General features: G+C 48.3%; 1 protein-coding gene and 1 long non-coding RNA gene across 6 annotated transcripts in view; one reads left to right on the top strand and one right to left on the bottom strand.

Annotated features, from left to right (window-relative positions):
• Positions 1–21380, bottom strand: part of LOC140459747 (uncharacterized) — a 126419-nt gene that overhangs the window by 4429 nt on the left and 100610 nt on the right. The gene's annotated exons all lie outside the window — the stretch shown is intronic.
• Positions 559–20686, top strand: LOC140459743 (STAM-binding protein-like). Of its 5 annotated transcripts, XM_072554229.1 has the most exons (11): positions 579–691; positions 4113–4237; positions 5982–6203; positions 6919–6994; positions 9130–9225; positions 12148–12496; positions 14104–14228; positions 15294–15431; positions 16711–16823; positions 18444–18543; positions 20234–20686. In XM_072554229.1, exons 3-11 carry the CDS (start codon positions 6001–6003, stop codon positions 20288–20290), a joined length of 1257 nt encoding a protein of 418 aa, XP_072410330.1. In that variant the 5' UTR covers positions 579–691; positions 4113–4237; positions 5982–6000; the 3' UTR covers positions 20291–20686. The 5 variants fall into 5 exon arrangements, with proteins under 5 accessions (XP_072410328.1, XP_072410332.1, XP_072410329.1 ...); XM_072554227.1 differs by lacking the exon at positions 4113–4237 and having other exon boundaries at positions 559–691; positions 5986–6203; XM_072554228.1 differs by lacking the exon at positions 4113–4237 and having other exon boundaries at positions 565–691.

A 21380-nucleotide genomic window follows, 5' to 3' on the forward strand; every position in this document is an offset into this window, starting at 1 on the left:
GAGGTTTGGGGAGTGAAGCGATGAGAATTTTTAATCAGGTGCAGGATGGGAAGACAAGGTTTGGCGTGGACAAACTCAACTCAACTCAGCTGGCTGAGTAAAAACAGAAATTGCTGCAAAAAACTCAGCCGTTCTGGCAGTTTCGGGGGAGAGAAAGCTGAGTTAGCGTTTCGGTTGCAGTGCCCGCTTTTCGCAACCGGTTGTAGCTCGGAAAAGGTTGGTGCACGTATGCCAGAGAAAGGGTTGGCAAGGAAGAGGAAGTAGTACATGATGGGTGGAGATGCAAGCAAGAAAAACAGTTGGATGGACAAAGGTCAGCCTGGGAATGTGAATAGCCGCTGATGGGGACCAGCAGTGGCTGACAATGGACTGTCTGTGGTAGGAGCCCACGTGACTACAAGGAAGGACCAAGGTGAGTGTCTTTGGACGACGTCACCGCGCTGTGATTGGTCAGCTGCGGCGCTTCACACCGCTCTCCCCCCCCCCCCCAGGCCTCGATTGGTCGATGGATATGGTGAACCGTCGCCGCACGGTGATTGGTCGATGGGCGGGATTAGCGTCCCTGCGCTCAGATTGGACCGTCCTTTCTCCCGTGGAGCAGCCGGAGTGGGTGGGACCGCGGCCTAGTTGCTGTTTTCAATCCCTCCTCGGGTAAGCAGGAAGAGAGCAGTGGAGCGGTGCTGCTGAGCGGGTGAGTGAACCAGGGAGTGAAGTAGACGGTATCGGGGTTGCCGTCCGTGCTGACAGTGGACGGGAGACGCTTGGGTTCTACACTGAGGGCAGCGAGAACCGGGGCAGAGTCCAGGGATCGGCTTCGAAACCGCCTGCAGGGTCTCGGGAGAGGTTCAGGGCGGTGCTCCCACAGGAATTCACCAGATTCCGTGAGCTCGAGCAACCCGTGCCCCTGGTATTAACACAATTTTCATCAGAACACGCCTCCCCTACAGTGCAAGCTCTGCCCTTTGACCTACGTGACCCTCCCCTACAGCCAAAACCCCGCCCCGATCACCGAGCTCCGCCCCCATCAGGTCAAACCCCGCCCCTGTTCATCAAGCCCCGCCCCTGACCACAAAGCATCAGCCAAGCCCCGCCCCATCAATCCAAACCCGCCTCCTGTCAATCAAGCCCCGCCCCTTGACAACCAGGTACCTCCCCTAGAGATCAACACCCAGTCCCAAACAACCAGATACCACCCCTAGAGATCACCACCCAGTCCCTAACAACCAGGTACCTCCCCTAGAGATCAACACCCAGTCCCTAACAGCCAGGTACCTCCCCTAGAGATCAACACCCAGTCCCTAACAACCAGGTACCACCCCTAGAGATCAACACCCAGTCCCAAACAACCAGGTACCACCCCTAGAGATCAATACCCAGTCCCTAACAACCAGGTACCTCCCCTAGAGATCAACACCCAGTCCCTAACAACCAGGTACCTCTCCTAGAGATCAACACCCAGTCCCTAACAACCAGGTACCTCCCCTAGAGATCAACACCCAGTCCCTAACAACCAGGTACCTCCCCTAGAGATCAACACCCAGTCCCTAACAACCAGGTACCTCCCCTAGAGATCAACACCCAGTCCCTAACAGCCAGGTACCTCCCCTAGAGATCAACACCCAGTCCCTAACAACCAGGTACCACCCCTAGAGATCAACACCCAGTCCCTAACAACCAGGTACCTCTCCTAGAGATCAACACCCAGTCCCTAACAACCAGGTACCTCCCCTAGAGATCAACACCCAGTCCCTAACAACCAGGTACCTCTCCTAGAGATCAACACCCAGTCCCTAACAACCAGGTACCACTCCTAGAGATCAACACCCAGTCCCTAACAACCAGGTACCTCCCCTAGAGATCAACACCCAGTCCCTAACAACCAGGTACCTCCCCTAGAGATCAACACCCAGTCCCTAACTACCAGGTACCTCTCCTAGAGATCAACACCCAGTCCCTAACAACCAGGTACCTCTCCTAGAGATCAACACCCAGTCCCTAACAACCAGGTACCTCTCCTAGAGATCAACACCCAGTCCCTAACAACCAGGTACCACTCCTAGAGATCAACACCCAGTCCCTAACAACCAGGTACCTCTCCTAGAGATCAACACCCAGTCCCTAACAACCAGGTACCTCCCCTAGAGATCAACACCCAGTCCCTAACAACCAGGTACCACCCCTAGAGATCAACACCCAGTCCCTAACAACCAGGTACCACCCCTAGAGATCAACACCCAGTCCCTAACAACCAGGTACCTCCTAGAGAGATCAAAACCCGCTCCCTGTCAACCAGATAACTCCCCTAGAGATTAAAACCTGCTCCCTGACAACTCGGTACCTCCCCAGAGAACAGAACCCGCTCACTGACAACCAGGTATCTCACCCAGTAATCAAAACCCACTCCCTGGCAACCAGATAACTCCCCTAGAGATCAAAACCTGCTCCCTGACAACTCGGTACCTCCCCAGAGAACAGAACCCGCTCACTGACAACCAGGTACCACCCCTAGAAATCAAACCTGCTCCCTGACAACCCACTGTCTCCCCTAGAGATCAAAACCCACTTCTTCACAACAGGGCTCATCCCATAGAAACCATACCCCACCCCTTGACGACAAGACCAGGACCCAGATTCTTGTCAATGAAGTCCATTGCACTTGTATAGAATAGACTCCTGACAGTGTGGAAACAGGCCATTTGGCCCAATGGGTCCACACCCACCCTCCCAAGAGCATCCCACCCAGACCCATTACCTCCACCTCATCCCTGTCACCCTGCATTTCCCATGGCCAATCGGACTCGCCTGCACATCCCCGGACACTAGGGGCATTTTAACATGGCCGATCCATCGAACCGACACATCTTTGAACTGTTGGAGGAAACCAGAGCACCTGGCAGAGGCCCATGCATAGCCAGGGAAAACGTGGAAACTCCACACAGTCACCTCAAAGTGGAATCAAACCCGGCTCCCTGGTGCTGTGAGGCGGCAATGCTCACCACTGAGCTACCATGCCACCCAGGAGAGTAAATTTTAGATATAAATTTTATCTGTGTGAGATTTGCCCTCTATCCACTCAATCTCACACCTGCCAGTTAGCAATCTTTTTGATACCCTCTTCATCTGTTGCTTCTCATGCTCATCCTCTTCTTTACATTCTCTGCTGTGAAACTGATGCGAACTCAGTCTTCGTTACTTGTCCATGGCATTTTTACCACAAGTCCTTTATACAGTGTCCTGTCACCCACATCCAGCTTTCTTAACTGATCGGCAACACGTTGACTAATTGGGTTTGTTGCAGTCTGAGAATCTCCCACTATTTAACTTGCAGTGCAGGGCAAAGTGACAACACTGACATCCCAGCTGATTAAAAGCAACCAATATGGAAGCAGAAGATGAGGGTAGATATCGCTTTCATAAATTCATGACAAAGGTTAGGAAATGTGGAATCAGCTTCGATAACCTCGTTTCCGAAGACAGGTTTAGCAGGTAAGGTCGGGAAATGAGACTAACTGAATTTCTCTTGGAGAGTGTGGCAGGGCAGACTGGACTCCTTCTGTACTGCAAGCAATTCTCTAACATTTCTCAGAATAGCTCACACTGAAGAAGATTGCAACATAGATCCTGTGCATAATTCTTGGTATCCAAACAAGACCAGAGCTGGTATCACAGTGCTTGGAGAATCACAACATCTTTGGGGAGGATCAACATGGATATTGGGAAAAACAGATCATGTACATGAATCACAGAAAATGAATGAACATGTATTGCAAGCAAGTAGAAAAACTTGGTGGCCTGTATTACAAAGGCATTAGTAAATAAGATCAAAAATGTTTACTGCAGTTACATATGGCATTTAGTGAGATGATATGTAGAGTATTGTGTTCCACCATACACAAAATTTGGTGTTTCTACTTGAGGAGGGACACCCTTGCCCTACAGCGAGTGAACTGAAGACTTCTCAGATTGATTATAAACCAAAAGAACTGCAGATGCTGGAAATGCTCAGCAGGTCAGGCAGCATCTCTGGAGAGAAATCAGAGTTGATGCTTCGAGTTGAGTGACTGAGGAAGGGTCATTCGACCCGAAACATTAATTCTGATTTCTCTCCACAGATGCTGCCTGACCTGCTGAGCTTTTCCCGCAGATGCTAGTTTTGTCTCTGATTCCCGGGATGAGAAAATTGTCGTGTGACCGGAGGTTGTACATCGGGCCAATGTTGCCTGGGATTTATAAGAAAGTGAGTGCGAAGAGATGGGGTGTGACAGTCTGGATGCTGGGCAGCTGTATCTCTTAGCTGCAAAGTCCAGAGCAAGAGATCACCATCCAGAATAAAAGGTTCGACCTTGAGCACAGAGGTTACTTTTTTCAATCACAGGTTTGTGAATCTTAGGTATGGTCTTACCGAGAGATTCATAGTGATGACTCTTCGGTCCAACTCATCCATGCCAACCAGATATCCTCAATTAATCTGGTCGGATTTGCCAGCATTTGACCCATCTCCTTCTGACCCCTTTCTATTCATATACCCATCCAGATGCCTTTTCAATGTTGTACCAGCTTCCTCCTTTGGCAGCTCATTCCGTACACACACTGCCCTCTGTGTGAAGCATTTGCCCCTTATGTCCCAGTTAAATCTTTCCTCTCTCACCTTAAACCTATGCCATCTTGTTTTGGACTCCGTTACTCTCTTGGAAAAAGACCTTGACTATTCACCCTATCCATGCCCCTCATGATTCAGCCTCTCCCTATTCTGCAAACCCTCTAAATCTGGCAGCATCCTTCAATCTTTACTGAACCTTTTCAAGTTTCACAACACCCTTCCGATAGATGGGAGACCAGAATTGAATGAATGCAATATTCCAAAAGTGGCCTCAGCCATGTCCTGTACAGCCGCAACATGACCACCCAACTCCGATACTCAGTGCACTGACCAGCAAAGGCGAGCGTACCCAACACCTTCTTGACTCCCCTGTCTATCTGTGACTCCATTTTCAACCTACACTCCAAGATCTCTGCTCAGCAATACATCCCAGGACCATCCCAGGATGAAGTGCATAATCCCCTGCCCTGATTTGCCTTCCCCAAATGCAGCACCTCACTTATCTAAATTAATGCTATCTGCCAGTCCTCGGCACGTTTGCCCATCTGATCAAGGTCCTGTTGTACTCTGATGTAAGCTTCTTTAATGTCCACTACATCACCAGTTTTGACATCATCCGCTGACTACGTTCAGTCATTGAATAGTTTTAAAAAAACAGAAAAGTGCTTTCACGAGGCGAATGGATGGGAGATCATTTGTAAATTTTAAATCTGAGTTTCATAGGCCTTTGTCAATCAAAGCTTTTGAGGTGTGGTGTTTGGAGTTGGGACATTAATTAGCCTTGGTCTCACTGAATGGAGAAAGCAATGCTTTGGACAGAATGGCCTCTTCCACTTTCCATATTCCAACTGCCAATTGTCTCTGGATAAATGACACCCTTTTTTACCCTGTCTGGCACATCTCGGTCTTCATTCTGGTGCGGCATTTCTTTATTATCTCTGTGTTTCTGCCCGCAATGTGGATTCAGTTTCACAGGCAGGATGTACCCTCTAATAGTCACCCGAAGGTTGGCTAGCATTCATGTGTTTCCTTAAGAAGGGCTTATGCCCAAAATGTCGATTCTCCTGCTCCTTGGATGCTGTCTGACCTGCTGCGCTTTTCCAGCAACACATTTTCCAGCTCTGATCTCCAGCATCTGCAGTCCTCACTTTCTCCTAGCATTCATGTGTGGTCATCAATAGGAAGTAGCTGCAGGATCTTCAACTGGAAAAGCATTGCAACTGAACCTGGGGGCAAGGGGTTTATGGAAAATGTTCAGGGTCAGAGACCTGGACTAATTTTCTCAGAGATCCCAATGGCCCTCGCAGTGACTCAGGCAGAGTGGAGGGAATGAGAAATAATTGTTGTCTTTTGACCTGGCGCTGACAATCCTTTCTCTTAGGTAGAGTGGGCAGTGAGCAATGCCAGAACACTCTGATGTCAGCTTATCTCCAGAGGAACGTGTACGGGCTCTCACCAAGAAGGGAAGCTCAGTGGATGTAAATGATGATGTCCCTCCACGAAGATACTTCCGTTCCGGAGTCGAAATCATTCGCATGGCGTCCGTTTACGTCGATGAAGGCAATTTAGAAAGTGCATTTGTCCTATACAATAAGTACATCACGTAAGTACCCCAACATCAAACTGCACTGTGGAGTTTAGTCAAAGGCCGCACTGTCGGCGGGTCAGCGCGGAGGGAGGGCCGCACTGTCGGCGGGTCAGCGCGGAGGGAGGGCCGCACTGTCGGCGGGTCAGCGCGGAGGGAGGGCCGCACTGTCGGCGGGTCAGCGCGGAGGGAGGGCCGCACTGTCGGCGGGTCAGCGCGGAGGGAGGGCCGCACTGTCGGCGGGTCAGCGCGGAGGGAGGGCTGCACTGTCGGCGGGTCAGTGCCTGACATGATGTGCACTATTGCAGTACATTTTTTGACAAGGTAGGGTGAAGAATATTTTAGAAATGTTTCATTCTTTATTCATTGATCCAATGAGAAAATTGCTGCCAAGGCTGATATTTATTGCCCATCCTTAATTTCTTCTGCAAAAGCAATGTGTAGCTACCTTCTTGAGCAGCTGGGGAGGGGTTTCAAGGATTTTGACCCAACACCTCTGAAGGAACGGTGAAATGTTTCCAAATTGGGGATAGTATGTGGCTCAGAGGGGAACTCGCAGGGGGGGGTGCTCTCATATATCTGCTGCCTTTGTCCTTCTGGGTGGTCACGGTCACGGGTTTGGGAGGGGCCGGGATGTGTAATTTTGGTGGAGCTTTTCTATGTTTGTTATACTTTGCCGTGTGTCAGCTGAATATAAGTGTGTCCCTTTGGTTGTTTTCTGCTTCTTACCCAGGCTATTCTTGGAAAAGTTACCGAAGCATCGGGATTATAAGACCAGCGTAATACCAGAGAAGAGGGAAACCATTAAAGTAGGAAACAATTTCTTTCTGCTTTCCTTCACTGAAAGTGCAGGAGCTGACACTCTCTTCTGGGAAGGTGTTGCATCAAGTTGATGTGGCTGACTCCCAGTCGAGTCTTTTCTGTTCCAGCAGCCTGGTTTATCTACACTGCAGTCCCTTTGCATTCTGCTGCCTGAATTAACATGTTCTGTGCCCTTGCACAGATTTACACCGACACAGTGTGGGGAAAGCACTCTGCGCTTTGATTGTGCTTAATCAGTTAAGAAATCCCACACTGAAATGGCACTTGCAGCAAATGTGAGGTAGCACAGTGGATCAGTGAGTAGGGATACTGATGTCTTTTCCCGGCCCATTTTATTCAGCTATATTGGGTTCCATACTTTTGAAAAGCCAGCGTAGGCGGGACAATGTGCGTTTTGTGTTGTGACTGGAATACAATGGTCACACTGTGCCGATCTCAACACACAACCTTGCAACGTTCATAACTAGCAAGGATCAGTTTTGCTGCTTGCACCCATACGTGGTTTGACTGGCCAGAGTCCGTTTCTGATGAGATCAGATTTGCGACAGTATGGAAATGAGCCCAACAATTCCACACCGACCCTCCAAAGTATAAACACCCCCACCCCCACCCCATATTTACCCCTGACGAATGCACAATGGGCAATTTAGTACGGCCAGTTCACCTGACCTGCACATCCTGGATTGTGAGAGGAAATCTGAGCACCCGGCAGAAACCCACGCAGACACTGGGAGAATGTGCCAACTCCACACAGACAGTTGCCTGAGGTGGGAATCAAACCCAGGTCCCTGATGCCAGAAGGCAGCAGTGCTAACCACTGAGCCACCGTGCCGTCCCTTTGTTTGTAGATTATGTTGCACAGGCAACCACAGCAAACATTGGTAATTATATTCAGGGAGGAAAAGGGGGATTGAAAGCTGGATAACTGTCCATCTACAGTATGACCGACAGTACAGCTGAGGATCCCAATTTCCAGGCCATCCCATTGGCCTGCTTGAAGGACAAAGGGAATAGACTTGTCACACATGGAGGAAGTAAATCAATATATGTAGGATGATTTTTTTTGTTTGATGAAGTTATTGTAACATTTCCAGAATATTTTCATTTTGTTAAGACCCCAAGAAACTCTTTGAATTTTCACCAAATGGTCACAGCATATACAGCTGACAACAAACACAAATTGCTGATGAAGGGCCTTTGCCTGAAACGTCGATTCTCCTGTTCCTCGGGTGCTGCCTGACCTGCTGTGCGTTTCCAGCACCACTGTAATCTTGACTCTGATCTCCAGCATCTTTGGTACCCACTTTCGCCTTGCAAGCACAACTTGGCTGGCCCCGCTCCCTCGCCTTTTCCCCGTAGTTTTGCAAATGGCTTCTCTCTTCTAAAAACCTCGAATGAATCTGCCCCCACCAAATGTTGGACAGTACTTTTCCAGGTCCTAACCACCATCTGTGTGAAAATGTTTGTCCTCACGTCATCACTCAGCTAGCCTCTGTGCCTTCTGCCTCCCACCCTTTTCCCCTCCACACCAGCTTCCCTCCATCTGCTCCATCCATCTCCCTCATGATCTTGAACGCCTCGATCAAGTCCCTTCTCAACTTTCTCTTCTCCAAGGAAAACAGCCTCCAACATCTCCAATCTGTCCATGTCACTGAAATCTGAGAGAGAAAATTTTGAAACCAATCGAATATTTTTAATTTCACAGCCCAGATAATCTACACACGCTGCAGTTTGCTGTGGTTGGAGTGTGACATTATTGTAAAATGGTTTACAAGTGGCTGGATCGACAGCGAATGAACTCCACATTCATTGAGACCGAGAGAGTGTCCCTGTCAGTCAGTTCACCCCAAAACTTCGAGGGGAATGTATAATTGTGGGTGGATCAGGGGATGAGACACTAGGGTATCTCGCTGTGTTTAAGCTGGTGCGAGCAATGCCACAAAACTATCCTTTGATGACCCATTATTTTTCCATCTGTTCCATGCTTAGGCTCGGGATTTGCAAAATAGGCTTTGAAAAGAGTGCAGTCTTTTCGGTGTCACTCCAACGCTGTGAGTGTACTTCTGAAAGGGAAGAGCTGACGGCTGTAAAACATTGGATTTTCTTTCTCTCTGTGTGACAGAAGCTGAAAGAGATTGCGTTTCCCAGAGCTGAGCAGCTGAAGAGTGAGCTTCTGCAGCGGTACGCCATCGAATATGCCGAGCATCAGGAGCTACAGGTAAATAGAGCTCAGCTCACACCAAGCTGCTTGGGTCTCCCTTCATTTTGGATAACCTTCCACAAGTGCAGAGACGCTCCTAGAGCAGGATCTTCTGTGTAGAGGAGCCTGGATAAAATACTGGAAAGCAAGATCATGAAAGGTCCTTAGGGGACATGAAAGGTCCTTAGTTGGTAGGATTAGGGAAAACCCTAAGGCTTTCTATAGGTATGTTAGGAATAAAAGAATGACTAGGGAAGGAATAGGTCCAATCAAGGATAGTAATGGGAAGTTGCGTGTGGAGGCTGAAGAGATTGGGGAGGCGCTGAATGAATACTTTTCGTCAGTATTCACTCAGGAACAGGACATTGTTGTCGATATGAATACTGAGGCACGAATAAGTAGAATGGATGGCTTTGAGATATGTAGAGAAGAGGTGTTGGAAATTCTGGCAAGGGTGAAAATAGATAAGTCCCCTGGGCCTGATGGCATTTATCCTAGGATTCTCTGGGAAGCAAGGGAGGAGATTGCAGAGCCATTGGCCTTGATTTTTGTGTCCTCTTTGTCTACAGGAGTAGTGCCAGAGGACTGGAGGCTAGCAAACGTGGTTCCCTTGTTCAAGAAGGGGAGTAGGGATAATCCTAGTAACTATAGGCCAGTGAGTCTCACTTCTGTTGTGGGCAAAGTCTTAGAGAGAATTGTAAGGGATAGGATTTATGCACATCTGGATAAGAATGATGTGATTAAGGATAGTCAGCATGGTTTTGTGAAGGGCAGGTCGTGCCTCACAAACCTTATTGAATTCTTTGAGAAGGTGACTAAGAAGGTAGATGAGGGGAAAGCGGTAGATGTGGTATATATGGATTTTAGTAAGGCGTTTGATAAGGTCCCCCATGGTAGGCTACTGCAGAAAATACAGAGATATGGCATTGAGGGTGAGTTGGAGGTTTGGATTAGGAATTGGCTGGCTGGAAGAAGACAGAGGGTAGTAGTTGATGGCAAAGGTTCATCTTGGAGTGCCGTCACTAGCGGTGTTCCGCAAGGATCTGTTTTGGGACCATTGCTGTTTGTCATTTTTATAAATGACCTGGAGGAAGGGTTAGAAGGTTGGGTGAGCAAGTTTGCGGATGATACGAAAGTCTGAGGAGTTGTAGACAGTGAGGAAGGATATGGCAGGTTACAGCGGGATATAGAGAAGCTGCAGAGCTGGGCAGGAAGATGGCAAATGGAGTTCAATGTAGCTAAGTGTGAAGTGATTCACTTTGGTAAGAGTAATAAAAATATGGATTACTGGGCTAATGGTAGACTACTTGGTAGTGTGGAAGAGCAGAGGGATCTTGGTGTCCATGTACACAGATCTCTGAAAGTTGCCACCCAGGTAAATAGTGCTGTGAAGAAGGCATATGGCGTACTGGCTTTTATTGGTAGAGGAATTGAGTTCCGGAGTCCTGAGGTCATGCTGCAGTTGTATAAGACTCTGGTGCGGCCGCATCTGGAATATTGTGTGCAGTTTTGGTCGCCATACTATAGGAAGGATGTGGAGGCACTGGAACGGGTGCAGAGGAAGTTTACCAGGATGTTGCCTGATATGGTAGGAAGATCCTATGAGGAAAGGCTGAGGCACTTGGGGTTGTTTTCATTGGAGAAAAGAAGGTTTAGGGATGATTTGATAGAGGTGTACAAGATGATTAGGGGGTTAGATAGGGTTGACAGTGAGAACCTTTTTCCACGTATGGAGTCAGCTATTACAAGGGGGCATAGCTTTAAATTAAGGGGGGGTAGATATAGGACTGATGTTAGGGGTAGGTTCTTCACTCAGCGAGTCGTAAGTTCATGGAATGCCCTGCCAGTAGCAGTAGTGGATTCTCCCTCTTTATGGGTATTTAAGCGGGCATTGGATAGGTATATGGAGGATAGTGGGTTAGTGTAGGTTAGGTGGGCTTTGATCGGTGCAACATCGAGGGCCGAAGGGCCTGTACTGTGCTGTATTCTTCTATGTTCTATGTTCTATCACCAATGAAACTCTCAGCATTTGCCTTGCGGTTCCCCCTGTGGCATTTTCATGAGGCACGCCACACGATGGCACTGACTGTGACTCGCTTTCTGTGGTTTCTGAGTGTGAAACTCTCAGGGGAAGTGGTTGAATCCAGCTCTGTGTTTGATAGTTCCACAGACGTTATGACTAATTGGTCGGAAGGCCAAGTGGTGGGGTGACGCGCAGAGTCTGCAGAGGGTCGTAGGTATGCTGGTATTGGAGGCAGCCCAGAGAAGATTCACAAGGTTGATCCGAAGTGCGGAGGGATTTCCTTGTGCGGAGAGGTTGACTATGTTGGGCCTCTGCTCACAGGAGTCGAAAAGAATGAGGGGAGGCCTTATTGAAACAGAATATTGTGAGGTGGTGTGATAGAGTAGATGCAAAAAGCATTGGCGAGGCTCAAACCAGGCAGTATTACCTCACATAAGGATCACTCATTAATGACAGAGATGAGGAGGAATCTCTTCTCTGAGGGTCGTGAATCTGTGGAATTTCTTACTACAGAGGGCTGTCGAATCTGGGATGCTAAGTGTATTCAAGGCTGAGATGGACAGAATTTTAATCGGGAAGGGTGTGAGGAAAAGGCAGCAAAATGTCATTGAGGATGATCACATCAGTCACTGAATGGTGGAGCAGACGCGATGGCAAAAGGTCTGCTTCTGCTCCTACATCTTGTCGCTAAGAGAAGTTATTAAATTGTGAGCATTTATATATCTCTGGCTGTCTTTTGCTTTTGTCTTACGAGATCATCAGTTCACAATATACCAAAGTGCTGTGCAAGCTTTGAAGTCCTTCCGCTGCTGTAGTTCTTGCTCTAGGTAGAGGCGCCAGCCCCCTGGTGCGACGCTGAGAAGCTGGCCTGTGCAGAGTCTAAATGCTGACGCCCCCCTCTCTCTTCCCCTTTCCAGCGCAGGGAGGCTGAGAAGTTTGCACAGGAGCTGGCCCGGCAGCAGGAGCTGGAGGACGAAAAGCAGCGAGTGGCACAGATGCGCCAACAGCAGGTCGAGCAGGAGCAGTTCCACGCCTTCGAGGAGATGATCAGGCGCAAGGAGCTGGAGAAGGAGAGGCTGAAGGTGCTGGAGGAGTATGCAAAACCTGCAAACTCCCCCCTGTCCAAAGACTTCCCCCTGGTACCGGGTGTTCAGGGGCCACCAGATAATCTTCCTCCTGCTTCGCCCACTGCAGCTCTCCCGAATGCAATGCCACCCATCGTAGATCGATCAAAGAAACCCACAACATTTGGAACCAACTGGAACAGTAAGATCTGCTTACACCCCGTCATTTGCACAGTCTCCTCAGTTGTTCCATTGAATTACTCTCAGGAAGAGACCTGGTTCCAGTTCTTTCTTTAGCTTTGACTTTTACATTGTAGAGGACATTGGTTAGGCCACTGTTGGAATACTGCGTGCAGTTCTGGTCGTCTTCCTATCGGAAAGATGTTGTGAAACTTGAAAGGGTTCCAAAAAGATTTCCAAGGATATTGCCATGGTTGGAGGGTTTGAGCTACGGGGCGAGGTTAAACAGGCTGGGGCTGTTTTCCCTGGAGTGTCAGAGGCTGAGGGGTGACCTTCGAGAGGTTTATAAAATCATGAGGGGCATGGATAGGATAAATCGACAAGAGTCTTTTCCCTGGGCTGGGAGAGTCCGGAACTAGAGGGCATAGGTTTAGGATGAGAGGGGAAAGATATAAAAGAGACCTAAGGGGCAACTTTTTCAAGCAGAGGGTGGTATGTGTATGGAATGAGCTGCCAGAGGAAGTGGTGGAGGCAGGTACAATCGCAACATTTAAAAGGCATCTGGATGTGTATATAAATAGGAAGGGTTTGAGGGATATGGGCCAAGAGCTGGCAAATGGGACTAGATTGGGTTGGGATGACTCTATAGGTCGTTAAGTATATGAGAAAGACTTGATAGGATAGTCATAGAGGAGCTATTGCAAGAACAACCAGAACTGGAGGTTATAAATATAATCTAGCCATTAATAAATCCAAAAAGTAATTCAGGAGACACTGCTTCACCCAGAGATTGGTGAGAATGGGGAGCTCGCTACCATAGGCAGTAATGGTGACCTGTCCAAGGGTTCACTGTGCATTTCTCTGAACCACAGTCTAACACTTCCCCGTTCTTTTGCTTGTACACAAGGCCCATCTGCGACTTGCGTCAGCAGTATGCTTTTTCAGCGCAGTCTTTTTCCCAAAAGCCGCTCTGGATAGAAGGCCCTCAGCTTTTACCAGCAGCAATGGCTCACAACCCTGAGCAGGGGACCCTTTGCTGGGCTTTGTGCAAGTTGCAAAACAGCCCTGATGTTTGAACCAATCCTGCTCCCCGACAAGGAATAGCTGAGATGAATAATATTTTAAGGCAAGATAGATAGGTGCATGAGAAAGGAAGATTTGTAAGATGACGTGTGGAGGGGCAGGTGTATCATAAACCTGTTGGACCTTTTGCAAATTAGTCTCATAATCAGCAGTGAAATTCAGTTTGTTGAAAGATGTAGGTTTGATCATCAAACTGCTAAATATTTTGAAGTATTTTGATGTATTATGTCAGGTCTTCCCCTCCCTTCCTCCTGGTTTGTGCTTGTTTGGGGATGTTGCACGAATCTCTTTGCAGTCACTCCAGTAGATGTCTACACAGTACAGGCTTCCCTGTCCCTGACTGAAATTGGCTCGTTCTCCCAAATGGGGAGCTTGGTCAGGTGACATTGCCAGTATACTGGCACGGTGGCCAGCCCTCGCTCTGATTCCTGAAGCAGATGAGGTGACTGGTTAGGGGCTTGCCAGAGGACCAGAAAATCCAGGATGAGGAAAGGATCGTGCATATTGGTGGGTCAGATAAATTGGAATTTGTGTTTCCCTGCTCAGATTTTTCAGCAGACAGGCTACGGAATATGGTGGTGCCGAAGAGCCTATGTCAGCAATTCCTCCAACTCACTGAGGCCAACACTGCCCGAGGAGTGGAGACCTGTGGCATTCTCTGCGGCAAACTGGTAGGAACCATAAGTGAATCATTGAATCCCTGGTTTTATAATTGGAGGGGTCCCTCCACACCCCCCCACCCCCTCAGCCACTGGACAGGTCTGGTGAAGCTCACCGATCGCAGGTAAATGATTAATTCGAGCGATAATGGGTAATGGGTGTAGATAGTTGAGTGGAGATGTTGTGTAACAAGCCTGCTCAGAGATGTTATCGCACACCGCTGGAGCAGGTGGGACTTCAGCCCAGGCCTCCTGGCTCAGAAGTATGGACACTACTAGTGCACCCCCAGAGCCCCAGAGACTCAAGATTAGATTAGATTCCCTACAGTGTGGAAACAGGCCTTTCGGCCCCAGAAGTCCACACCGACCCTCCGAAGAGTAGTCCACCTCGACCAATTTCCCACAGCACCAGGGACCCAGGTTCGATTCCCGCCTCAGGCCACTGTCTGTGTGCAGTTTGCATGTTCTTCCCCCCCCCCCCCCCCGTGTCTGCACGGGTTTCTTCTGGGTGTCCCAGTTTCCTCCCACAGTCCAAAGATGTGCAAGTCAGGTGAAGTGGCCATTCTGAATAGCCCATCGTGTTCGGTGCATTAGTCAGGGGTGAATATCGGGTCGGGGAATGGGTCTGGGTGAGTTACTCTTCGGAGGGTTGGTGTGGACTTGTTTGGCCTAAAGGCTGTCCTTACATACTGTAGAGAATCTAATCTAATCTAAACTCACCCAGCCTCCTTAAACAGCACCTAATGATCCCATGCCCTGTACTGTCTTGAAGGAAAAGGGCAGCAGATCCATGGGAAGACCATTCTCTGCAGCTTCCCTTCCAAGCTATTCACCATCCTTACCTGGAAATATGTTGGCTGCCCCCTCCACAGGAATGTGGAACTCCACTGCTAACAGCACAATGGGCTCACGTGGACTTCAGTTGACCGCTATCTTCTCAACGGCCATTCGGGATGAGAACAAATACTGGCCTGGCCAGCAGTGCCATTGTGCACCGGTGTACTTGCACCCTTCCCCTCAGGCATGTCTTTGCAGGTGTAGCAGGGCTGCATTGTGACCTGTCTGTTTTACCTGCAGATGCAGAATGAGTTCACTATAACCCATGTGCTGGTGCCTAAACAGACTGCAGGTCCTGATTACTGTAATACAGAGAACGAAGAGGAGCTCTTTCTGATTCAGGACCGAGATGACCTCATAACCTTGGGCTGGATCCACGTGAGTGCATTTCTCCACGACCTTTAACACCAGGAAGGAAATATCCCTGTTCCATTGCTGAGTCCCACCATGGTCGGGCACATGTTCACACTGTGCTGCACAGGCAGTGAGATCAATCCTGATCATCAAGCAGTGCATCTCCCTGGAAACAGACAGAACTGAGCTTTGGAATCACACAGCCCACCATCATTGCTTAGACCCCTCTGTACAGGAGTTGGGACATTATGTTGAGGTTGTACAGCATATTGGTGAGGGCTCTGCTCGAACACTGTACCCAGTTCTGGTCTCCCTGTTACAGGAAGGATATTAAACTGGAGAGGGTTTGGAAGAGATTTACCTGGATGTTGCCAGGATTGGAGGGTTTGAATTATGAGGAGAGGCTGGACAGACTGGGACTTTGTTCACTGGAACATGGGAAATTGAGAGGTGACCTTCTCGAAGTTTATAAGATAGTGAGGGGTATAGATAGCGTGAACGGCAGGTGTACTTTCCCTGAGGTGGGGAATTTCGAGACCTGGAGGCATATTTTTAGGGGTGAGAGGAGAAAGATTTAAAAAATACACTAGAGGCCATTTTTAATCTTACACTGTGTGTGATTCATGAAGTACCAGAGGAAGTGGTGGATGTCAGCACGATAATGTTTGAAAGACATGTAGCGAAGTACATGAATAAGAAATGTTTTGGAGGGATATGTTCCAAGCACAGCAGGGGGGGACTAGTTTAGATTGGGATTATGGTCAGCATAGGCTGGTTGGACCGAAGGATCTGTTTCAGTGCTGTCTGACTCTGTGACTCTAAATAAACTGCCAATCGTCATTGCTGAGATGCTTGCACTGATAATGGCTTAGTGAGTGAGAAGTTGGGCTGGTAGTGTGTGGGGATCTGTGGATGTATGGGCTCTGCACCTTCAGGAGGAAAGGAGAAATTCTTTTCGCTGACTATCTTTTATTTTTCTGTGTTCCTGAGACTCGGGGCCTAAAAATAACCCAGAATCAGTCAACAGAGAGCATGCATGAGGTTCGGCCTGGCATTTTCTTCTCGCACCTTCTCATCCTTCCTAACGGCTAGGCCAGGATTGGAAAGGGGCCGGCAGGGATTGTGGATTGCTGGGATGTGGGACCACTCCTGAATCCTGGAGCAACTGAGCCCCATCCTACAAGCACCGTCTCCTGTCAAGTGACTGTAACCATTCCCCTCTGCAGTAGCTTGACAGCCAGGTCATCTTGGTGGTAACATGCATGTCACTTGTTTTTTCACTTGCTTTATGTCTGTGTTCCAGACTCATCCCACCCAGACTGCATTCCTATCCAGTGTGGATCTTCACACCCACAGCTCCTACCAGATCATGCTCCCAGAGGCCATAGCTATTGTTTGTTCCCCCAAATATCATGAGTAAGTATACACCAGGGTTCGTGGGTGCTCAGTTTCATGCTATTAGAAGGATACAAGTCCTTGCGTCACATTTCAAGGGTGGCATTGTGACAACAGGTTGCAAAGGCAAAGTCTGAGTGGAAACCATGTCCAACCGACATGGTTCACGGGTTCATCGAGCATCTCCGTGTACCCTTTGACTTTGGTGAGAAAGTCCAGAGGGGAGTGGAAGAACCTCAGAATTCCAGCCAGGATGCTCAGGATTGGAATCAGGAAGCATGTCCGGGGAGGCGGGGTGGGGCAGGGCAGCGGGAGCAGGGGGGGGAATCCCTGGAACACTATCCCTCCGAAAGCGGCTGAGGCTGGAGGGTCAGTGAAAATGTCAAGAGTGAGACTCGCATTGACCCAATATTCTCAGTGGGCCCAACTCTTTCAGAACCTTAAGATCACCATCAGGAGATGTGGCCTCGTGTACCAGTTCCCCCTGGTCATATGTTATTTGATAATCCAGCCTTGAGTTACTTGTTGTGAGATGGGAAGTTAAGAAATGTAACTCTTCAGAGCTGGCTGGATACTGGGAATTGTAATGAGTCAGGGAGCTGGCATGCCTGTGTGTATGTGTCTGTGTGAGTGTTGGGGGGGCTGCAACGAATTGTTCTGAACTTGCTGGCTGGCCCTTCAGTTGGATTAATGGCTAGATGTGTGGTCACAAGAAAGTGCAGTTCACAGTTGTTCTGTCAAGTCCCGTCCCATAGCTAGGACAGTTCTCTGAGGAGGGTTTCGAGCGGGCTCTGGAAATAGGTATTGGTCAGTTTGCTGCACAGTCTGCTGCATACAGTGCAAAAGACTTAGATTTATTTATCACTTCACAAGGCATCCATTGTCGTCTTCACGGTCAGCCAATATTCATAAGCAGAAGTCCTGCAAACAGCACGTGCTCATAAACAGGTTGCTTGGTGGTTTTGTGCGATGTTGGTTGAGGGCCAGTACATCCTTGCTCACCATTTAAAATATTGGGCATGAGAAATTTTCTATCCAAGTGGAAGTTTGGCTGAAAATCTCAGCTGCAAGATAGTGCTTCAGACAGTGTCAGCCCAGAATTTGGTGCTGAAACCCTGGAAAGAGACTTGAACCCACAGACTTCTGCCTCCGGTACAGGTGCTAGCCCCTGAACCAGAGCTGACACGCAACAGAAGTTGTGTTGCCGCTGTGAGTCAATGCAGTTCGTCAACCGTAAACTCCAATTCCCGAACCGTTTTGAAGCTGTGATCTTTGAGCTTGTCACAGCAATCTGGACTGTTTTAACATCATTGTGTGCAGTGTAAACAAGGGAAGTCCAAGGAGAAGGATCAAGAGCTATTAGTAAGGTTGAAAAGTGTTGGGGGAAAGGTGTAAATGGGGCAGTGATGGAATGAGTTTAAGTGTGATTGCTTGGCCTGAATGGCCAGCTGCATTACTTGGTTGAATGTGAGGTCGCAGGGCTGCTGCAGCAGCTGTGCTTATTTGACAGTTTGCTTCAACATGGACCTTACTTGCTACAGACCTTTCCGTAACACCAGGGAGATGTTTGAACTGTTTGAAGGATTGCTACCAGTTGACATTTCCTGCCCTGTGCTCTGACCAGTTTCTGTCCTTGCGCAGGACTGGCTTCTTCAGACTGACTGACCACGGCATGGACGAAATCTCTTTCTGTAAGCAGAAAGGCTTTCATCCGCATCCCAAGGACCCACCACTGTTTAATGTAAGTATCATTTGCTGCATGCAGCTTTCTGGGTAGAAAGTCTACTCTAGTCTATTTTGTGGTTGCCCGATGCTTCTCATCCCCTGTGGGAAAAGATCTGCCACCCTGCCTACCCACAGCATGGCCACACAGAACACACAAAACCAAGCCTGTCCAAACCATGCAAGAAACATCCAGAATGCCTCAGCATTGACCAAACAGGCTGACAGGGGAAACCAGACATGACCACAGTCACTCGCAGACCAGGGAATACACTTCCCAAAACAAACTGACAATAAGCTCCCTGGACCCGATCATCACAGCTGTCCCAAAGCCCTAAGCACAGTCGCGTACCCAGTAATACCAAAGCCGCACAAAGGACAGGTCAGATGGAGAGGCACTAGAATACCTTGCTCACAGAAGACCAACAATGGAAATACCTTTCCTCCAAGGAAAGGACATTCTCACCTACCCTCGAACAGAACTGGAATCTCCTGATCCCATTAAAGACTTTTGATGCTGCCAGGATGCTACATTGTATCTAGATTGAGGACATTCTTCTGATAACTGCTTTGCGATTATCAGCATGGTAACTGGATTACTTAATTATCAAAACCATTGTATTTTCCCTATTTTTAATTAGCATCGTTGTACAGTATTCCTATAAAAACTGGCTTGATTCTCAGCTCAGCTCAGCTCAGAACCCTTGATCTACCCTTGTACAGACTGTCAGTTCTGTATCAGCCTCGTCAATTTCTCTTCCAGTGATATCACTTGCAAGAAACAGCTTGTCAGTTTCACCTGGTCTGGCCTGGTGTGGTGTCTGTTAAACTGGGCTCAATTCTCTGACATCCTTCCATGAATGGTCACAACCAGGTTTGATTGTGGCCAACCATGGGCACTGGTGAGGACTGGCCTCTCAATGCTTTCACATCACTGAAAACAAGCGAGCCCTCATGTGGACCTCCGAGAACACTTCCCACTCTTCCCCCCCCCCACCCCCCCCCCCCCCCCACCCCCCAAAAAAATCTTCAATAATTGGAGGGTGAGTGTCTGGCTGTGCAGTGACACCAGGGAGTCCTGACTTCCACTAACTTTGAGACTCGTGAGTGTCTGCTGACGTCAATACTCAGGAGAAAACACTTTGGAAAAACTCTGTTATGCTTCCTGTTGGAAAGATTCCTGTTGGTTTTTGACTGCTATTTGCTCGTTTTCCCAGAAGTTGTGTTGTGAGTAATCACTCCCTTAAAAGAAAAAAACCCTGCATTTATACAATGCATCTTGTGATCACCGGGTGACCTGAAGCGCTTCAGAGCCAAAGAGGTAGTCTGAAACGTATTCACTATTGTATTTCAGAAAATATGGGAGGTACCTGCACAGGAAACTGTCAGATGAGCAGATTATAAGATCTGTGTTATTAATGAAGCGATAAATACAGGCCAGTATTCCAGGGAGAACTCCCTTAATTGTCCTCAAGAAATAGTGCTACAGGATTTGTTTACATTTCCCTAAAAAGGCAAACGGCGCCTCAATTTAATACATCGTCCAAAGGGGGACACCACCTGCAGTGCAACACTTCCTTGGTATTACACTGAAAGGGTCAGCCTCAATTTGTGCGCTGTTGTAAATGGGGAACTGTGTGATGATGGTATTTGCTACTCACTGAGAAATAGCTAACACAGATTAATCTCTATCTGTTTGTTCCTTGCAGGCCTGTTCACATACTTCCATCATGGAGACACATGTTACAGTGCTGGACCTTCGGTGATTGATCCCTAGACTCCTGACCATTCTTGGTTTCCATAGAAACCACTAAGCATAAAGTCATGGTCTCAAGTACCCTAGGCCGAGGACTCTGCAACTCTAACCCTTCCAGATTTGTGTCACTTTGTTTAATTGAGGAGTTTTCAATTTGATTTTAATCAGTCTAAAATACAACTTAATATATTGTCAGATCTAAAATTTGTCTCGTACAGAAAGTGGGAGCGCCTTTCATTTAAAAGCCCGCATTGCTGCACTTAAACCAATGAAACTTGGAAGATGAAGTAAGGTGCCTCGCTGATAGGTTTTTGTTGTGTTAACTCTCACTGCACTTTGACTTTTGTTAACCTTATTGGGCCCAATTATTGTAGCTTTGCACATAAATAAAGCAAGTTTGGACATTTGGGGTTTTTTTTGCCTTTTCCCCCTGTCTCTCAAGTTTTGTTCAGGTGTCTTATGGATTAGAGCAGGATTTTAAGTTCTGACCTGTTGTTCAAGAGGAAGTACTCCGAGAGATCATATGCTCCGCTTACATTTTAGGTGCAATCCCGAGGAGATGTGTCTGAACACAAGATTCACGATTAGCCTGTTCGGCCTATCGAGGCGAAAGTGAGGATTGCAGATGCTTGAGGTCAGAGTCAAGATTAGAGTGGTGCTGGAAAAGCACAGAACCAGAGGAGCAGGAAAATCAATGTTTCGGGCAAAAGCCCTTCATCAGGAATGAGGCAGGGAGCTTCCTGGGTGGAGATATAAATGGGAGGGTGTTGGGGCTGTGGAGAACATAGCTAAGAGCGCAATAATTGGATGGAGGTGAGGGTAAAGGTGATTGGGTGAGAGGAGCGTGGAGCAGATCGGTGGGAAGGAAGATGGACAGGTAGGACAGGTCATGAGAATGGTGCTGAGCTGGCAGGTTGGAACTGGGATAAGGTGGGGGGAGGGGAAATGAGGAAACTGGTGAAGTCCACATCGATGCCATGGCGCTGAAGGGTTCTGTGACGGAAGACGAGGCGTTCTTCCTCCAGGTGTCAGTTGGTGAGGGAGCGTCGGGAGGAGGCCCAGGACATGCAAATACCTCGGCAGAGTGGGAGCGGGAATTG

The sequence above is a fragment of the Chiloscyllium punctatum genome, chromosome 35 (genome assembly GCF_047496795.1).
Source record: "Chiloscyllium punctatum isolate Juve2018m chromosome 35, sChiPun1.3, whole genome shotgun sequence".
NCBI lineage: Eukaryota > Metazoa > Chordata > Chondrichthyes > Orectolobiformes > Hemiscylliidae > Chiloscyllium > Chiloscyllium punctatum.

What these genes read in the sequence shown, in the direction of transcription:
- LOC140459743 (XM_072554227.1), top strand. Translation starts at nt 6,001, where the DNA reads ATGCCAGAACACTCTGATGTCAGCTTATCTCCAGAGGAACGTGTACGG. An exon ending in AGAAGAGGGAAACCATTAAA is followed by an intron (nt 6,995 to 9,129) that starts GTAGGAAACAAT and finishes TCTGTGTGACAG; the next exon opens with AAGCTGAAAGAGATTGCGTT. An exon ending in TAACCTTGGGCTGGATCCAC is followed by an intron (nt 15,432 to 16,710) that starts GTGAGTGCATTT and finishes TCTGTGTTCCAG; the next exon opens with ACTCATCCCACCCAGACTGC.